At 55.0% G+C, this 5,333-nt stretch overlaps 1 protein-coding gene across 1 annotated transcript; it reads right to left on the reverse strand.

Annotated features, from left to right (window-relative positions):
• Positions 1 to 592: 592 nt before the first annotated feature.
• Positions 593 to 4,703, reverse strand: LOC144718867 (transcription factor Sox-9-like). Its single transcript, XM_078594442.1, has 3 exons — positions 3,830 to 4,703; positions 2,263 to 2,501; positions 593 to 1,559 (listed from the first exon to the last, which is right to left on the reverse strand). Exons 1-3 carry the CDS (start codon positions 4,327 to 4,329, stop codon positions 694 to 696), a joined length of 1,605 nt encoding a protein of 534 aa, XP_078450568.1. The 5' UTR covers positions 4,330 to 4,703; the 3' UTR covers positions 593 to 693.
• Positions 4,704 to 5,333: the final 630 nt, after the last annotated feature.

The following is a 5,333-nucleotide window of genomic DNA, read 5'->3' on the forward strand; positions in this document are numbered from 1 at the left end:
GCACGCGTTCACGTTCACCTTGCATGTCCGCAAGGTAGGCTAACGTTAGTTAATTACAAAAATACGTCTTTGTTGACGCCTCGGATGTCTTCCTGACGACTAAGGTGAACAAACAAACATCGCATTGCGAATGTAGACCTGCAGTGCATTTACTCAACGGTGCAAGTGAAGCGGACTATGTATTCGGCGTGTTCTGAAACGGCAAAAAACATGTATTCTGTACTTTATGCATCATTATTGTTGTTATTTTGATAAAAGCGTACACTACGATGTTGACGTCACCAATGTGTCTACGAAAGCGCGTAACGGTCTTCATTAAAATATACTCTATGTTTGGAAGGAAGCGCACGTTTTTCTCCCATAAGCTTTGCCTTCGGCGTAAATGCCCAATGCAGGTGGACCCGCGCACCTGCAAGCAAACGACTCTATCCACACTTAAAAAAATTCACGCTTATCCGCAACCTAGCCCCCACCCCCTCCCCCATGACTTTGCTTGGGTTTCTATATTTAAAAAAAAAGTGACCGGGTGGTGGAGGACAAAGCCTACGGGAGGCTTCAGGTCACTAATTTCAATAGAGTTTTTCATTATTAAGGATTGTAGTTTAGAACCATAATAAAACACACAATCACCCCGCCACTTGGACGAGCTGGCACAGACTTGCATTAATATGGCAGCATCATCATCATCATTATTCACGGCCTCGTGAGCTGGGTGTACACGGGCTGCTCCCAGGACGGGGGGCTGTGCGGCTGGGGGATGGAGGGCACCCCCGTGGCGTCCGCGATGGGAGTGTAAGACGGCCGTTGCGAGGGCCCCATGTAGGAGAAGCCGGAGTACAGGCCGGCTGCCTGCCCCGCAGAGTGCCCGCTGTAGTAAGCCGCGGCCGCCGCAGAGCTCTGATGGTGGTGGTGGTGATGGTGGTCCGCGTAGCTGTACTGGGACCTGCTTATAGCCGGCACTACAGCTGCCCCGTAGTGCTGGATGCTAAAGGGGCTGTAGCCTCCCAGCTGCTGCTGCTGCACTTGCTGCTGTGCCTGCTGTGCCTGCTGAGGCTGCTGCTGCTGCTGTTGTTGTTGAGGCGAATGCTGCTGCTGCTGTTGCGGCTGCTGTTGTTGCTGCTGTTGGTCGCTGTAGTGGCTGGGACTCAGCTGCTCAGTCTTGACATGCGCTCTCTGCTCAGGACTGCTAATGGCAGGTGGTGGTGGTGATGACAACGTGTGCTGCTGTTGCTGCTGCTGCTGCTGTTGCTGCTGCTGCTGCTTGGACAGCCAGGCGTGTCCATTGATGCTGTAGCTTGTGCCTCCGTAAGAGGCCGCCACGCTCTGGCCGTGACCAGGGTGACCGTTGGGTGGCAGGTACTGGTCGAATTCGTTGACGTCGAACGATTCCATGTTGGAGATGACCTCCCGACTGAGCTCCCGTATGTCCACGTTGCTGAAGTCGATTTGCTGGCGGCCGCCTTCCTGCAGAGGGCGCCCCTCGCGCTTTATATCCAGCTTGTTGGACTGCACGTCCGTCTTCGGGGTCGTGGGAGGCGTGGGTGGGCCCTGGGACTGCCCTGTGAAGGGCACCGCCACCGAACCCGGGGAGAGGCACAATTACATTCGATGCCATTTTTGTGGTTCAAACACACACGCGCACGCAAAGGATCCCCCGGTATAGCGTGTAAAAGACTGGGGGGGGGGGGGGGGGGGGGCAACACCACGCCCGGCCGCCTTTGTCTCCCGAGCGGTGATGTTTTACACACCGCACCAGGTACTCATTTGAGGCTGAGTCGACCTCGGGGAGGCCCTAGGTGACCGGTTCAGGTAATCGTCACTGGTGTTGGCCGTGAGCGGGAATAGAACTCGGGTCACCGGTTTTGCAGCGCGAATACACACACACGCGTACGCACAAAAACGAAGATCCCCCGTATCGCCTTAACAGACTGTTGGGGCAAGTGCTATTATCGAGCACCAATTAAGACCGGGAATGTGCAGAAGAGTGGGACAGTGGGAGGGGGGGGGGTGTGCAAAACCACCCACGCACGGCCGCCTTTGTCACCCACAAATGTTCACCACATCGCAGCGTGTGCCGCTCATCGAAGGCTGCGTCGACAGGCGAGAGCGCCCCAACACGTGCGCCGATGTGACCACCTCCGCGCGTGCAATTCGTTGAATCGAGCAACTCGGTCGTTCGCAAAAGCGCACGAGCCCATTGCTGCAATTAAATTGACTCGTTAACGGTGTGCGCGGGGTGGGGGGTCACTCGCTCGCTCGTACCAGAGTGCTCTCCGGGAGAGTGCACGTCCCCGCTGGGAGAGTCCGCTTGGAGCGCCTTGTAAATGGCGTTGGTGGTGATGTGCGTCTGCTCGCCCGACGAGTCGGACTCGCTCTGGCCGTTCTTGCCCGACTTTCTCCGCCTCGGCTGGTACTTGTAGTCGGGGTGGTCCTTCTTGTGCTGAACCCGCAGGCGCTCGGCCTCCTCCACGAACGGACGCTTCTCGTTCTCGCTCAGCAAGCTGCGGTGGGACACGACGGGGAGTGGGGTTTGTGCGCGACACAGGGAGAGCGGTCAACTCGGTGCTTGCACACTCTTGGTCGCGGCGCGCTGTGAGCCATCGCAGGTAAAAAGCCGAACACCGCGGCACAGTTGTGAAGCGTCCGGCAAGGTGCGCAAAGAAGGTACAACTGGATTTTGGCACTCTGGAAAAAATATCTATCTATCAAGATCATAATAGTAATAATAGGCTGCAAATTGTGAATATAGACGGTTGCAATTGCTGTGGAGATATTTTGACTAAGAAGACAATTGCTTCGAGGTGATGAAGCCTTCATTGAGGTTTGTTTAAATCCATTCGTGCGGTTTTGCGTGGGTGGTTAACATCTGTATATGTGGTGGGCTTTCTCTGGGTACTCCAGATTCCACCATCGACCCCCCACAAATACACACGAAGCAAAACGATTATTTATGAAATTGGCCAAATATCCAGATGCTGGACTCTCATGGGATTGAATATTCTTAAGACTCGACAAAGCTCTCCTGGATAAACACGTTGCATTGTTATTATTATTACAACGATTATCATCGGTTCAACGGGAGACAAAAGATAGCTGGATATTTGCTGACACTTGTTTCTGACAAGATCTGATCACAACTATCGAGCAAGTAGAGACAGGGCCCCCCTCGTCACCCCCTCCCCTCCCCACACACACGCCAAGTGCAGCCCTGCATCGGAGTTCTCGGTGCCAGGTAGGACTTGCCCCGAGGCTGGAGGCAGACGCACATGATGGTATCTCAAGCATCTGTGGCGCTCGCCAAGTGATGATTTACAAGATGTCGTGTGCTCAAAGTGAACGCCAAAACAAAACAAACCTCTTGTCGGAGTATCCCCGTTGAGCATATAGTCGGTGTGGTGTATCCGCAGTAAGAAAGTTGACCCGTTGTTTATTAAGATAATTTTCGTGAAATACGAGCGGTGTAACGATTGAAAAAAAAGACGGTGGCTGTTAATGTCTAGCTGGCGTGCAAGTTGAATTTACAACTTCTTTACTGTCCGAACACGCACGCATGCATGCATGTCACATTCCATCGACCACTAATCAACACAAGTGTTGCACGCCGGAACAACAGCAATTAACAACAAAAAAGCTGCACATTGTATGCGTAAGAAGACCCCAAACGTCCATGCAACGGTGTCGCGCAATAAATAATAAACGTAAAAACATATCGCAGGTACACTCAAGAAACGGAACACAAACCGAGGCACACACACACACGCACGCGCAAGAGCGCCACCAAACAATACGCATCAACTGACACCCAAGAGCACTGAACTCGCACACTCACCGCCACAGTTTGCCCAGCGTCTTGCTCAGCTCGGCGTTGTGCAGGTGCGGGTACTGGTCGGCGAGCTTGCGACGCGCCGCCTGCGCCCACACCATGAACGCGTTCATGGGCCTCTTCACGTGCGGCTTCGACTTGGAGGAGCCGTTCACCCTCACGGGCATGGGCACGAGGGTCCAGTCGTAGCCCTTGAGCACCTGGCTCACGGCCTCGCGGATGCAGGCGGGGAACTTGTCGTCCTCGTCCATCTTCTTGCCGGAACCCGCGTCTCTGCCGAGGCCGAATACCACCCCGCCGTCCAGCACCCCTCCCGGACCGCCGGCGAGCAGAAGACCGCTCGCGCCGGCGCCGTCCTCGCGGTCCGAACAGCGCTTGGAGCCGCAGCTCTGGCTGTCGCTGTCGGAGCCCGCCAGCGAGTCGGCGGGCGAGCCCACGGAGCAGTTCTCCGACATGTCTGGGCTGGGCACGTCCGACATGTGCTTGTCGTGCTCGTCTGACATCATTCTTTAGGCGTGCGCGGGCGCGCGCGCTATCGAGAGGAGAGCAGAGCCGCAGCGAACTCGGCGTTCGAAGTTGTCGCTGAGATCTTGCAAACAAAATCGCCAAATTGAACTGGGGGGGGGGGTATTCAACGCTTTTGGTTTGTCAGTCGGAGCGCCCGCCGACGGCAGCGCTGCGTCTGCTCGTATCTCAAGAGTTCTTCTGTCTGTATCGGGGTCGCGATGCACCAGATGAGAGGGGATCCGACTTACTAATAAAATGGGAATGGCGCGAGCCGCTTGGTTGGTCACCGCAGCTCCCTGCGCTGTGTGCGTGCGTGTTGTGCGCACGGGAGAGAGAAGCGATTTGAAGGCTCGCTGGGGGAAACGTGGGTATAGGTTCGGCCTCCGCTGGGCGCATTCCAACAATCGTGCGCCAAATTCCTGCGCTCGCCTCCAATTGGTCCGAAGTTACGGGGCGGTGCCAAGAGCAGTAATAAATATCTCAAGTCGAGATGTAAGCCTCCTCCTCTCCACCCCCCCGCCTCTACTCCCTCGCCCACCCCTCCCCTTGCCACACTGGCTAAATGATTTTAAAATTGAACTCCACGTGTAAGCTTAGACAGAAAGCGACTTTGTCTCTTTTAAAAGTCAATTGACAGCTACTGTGAATTGGAATGCACAGCCAGTGTGAGGGAGAGAGAGAGAGAATATAAAACGCGCACGAATAATCGCGCTCGCACCACAGCTTTGTGTTGCGTTGCGCCCTCTCTCAAGATAACCCCTGCGTGCGTCTGTTCAGCACAGCGCAACGATGGACGTGCGGCATTGCAGCCACACGATGGACGCTCCTCCACAACATCAATAAGCACGCACCTTCCCCGTTGCTTTGAACACTGCGTTGCACTCTTTTCACGTCTCGTCGTGAGGCTAGACACTTCGGGGTGCATTATCCGCAATAATAATAATAATTCGCGCTCCGTACGTAATGCCGCACCTTCTTATTTCCCGTGTGCCATGGCTTAAGA

The sequence above is a fragment of the Lampetra planeri genome, chromosome 5 (assembly GCF_965212315.1).
Source record: "Lampetra planeri chromosome 5, kcLamPlan1.2.h2, whole genome shotgun sequence".
Lineage (NCBI taxonomy): Eukaryota > Metazoa > Chordata > Hyperoartia > Petromyzontiformes > Petromyzontidae > Lampetra > Lampetra planeri.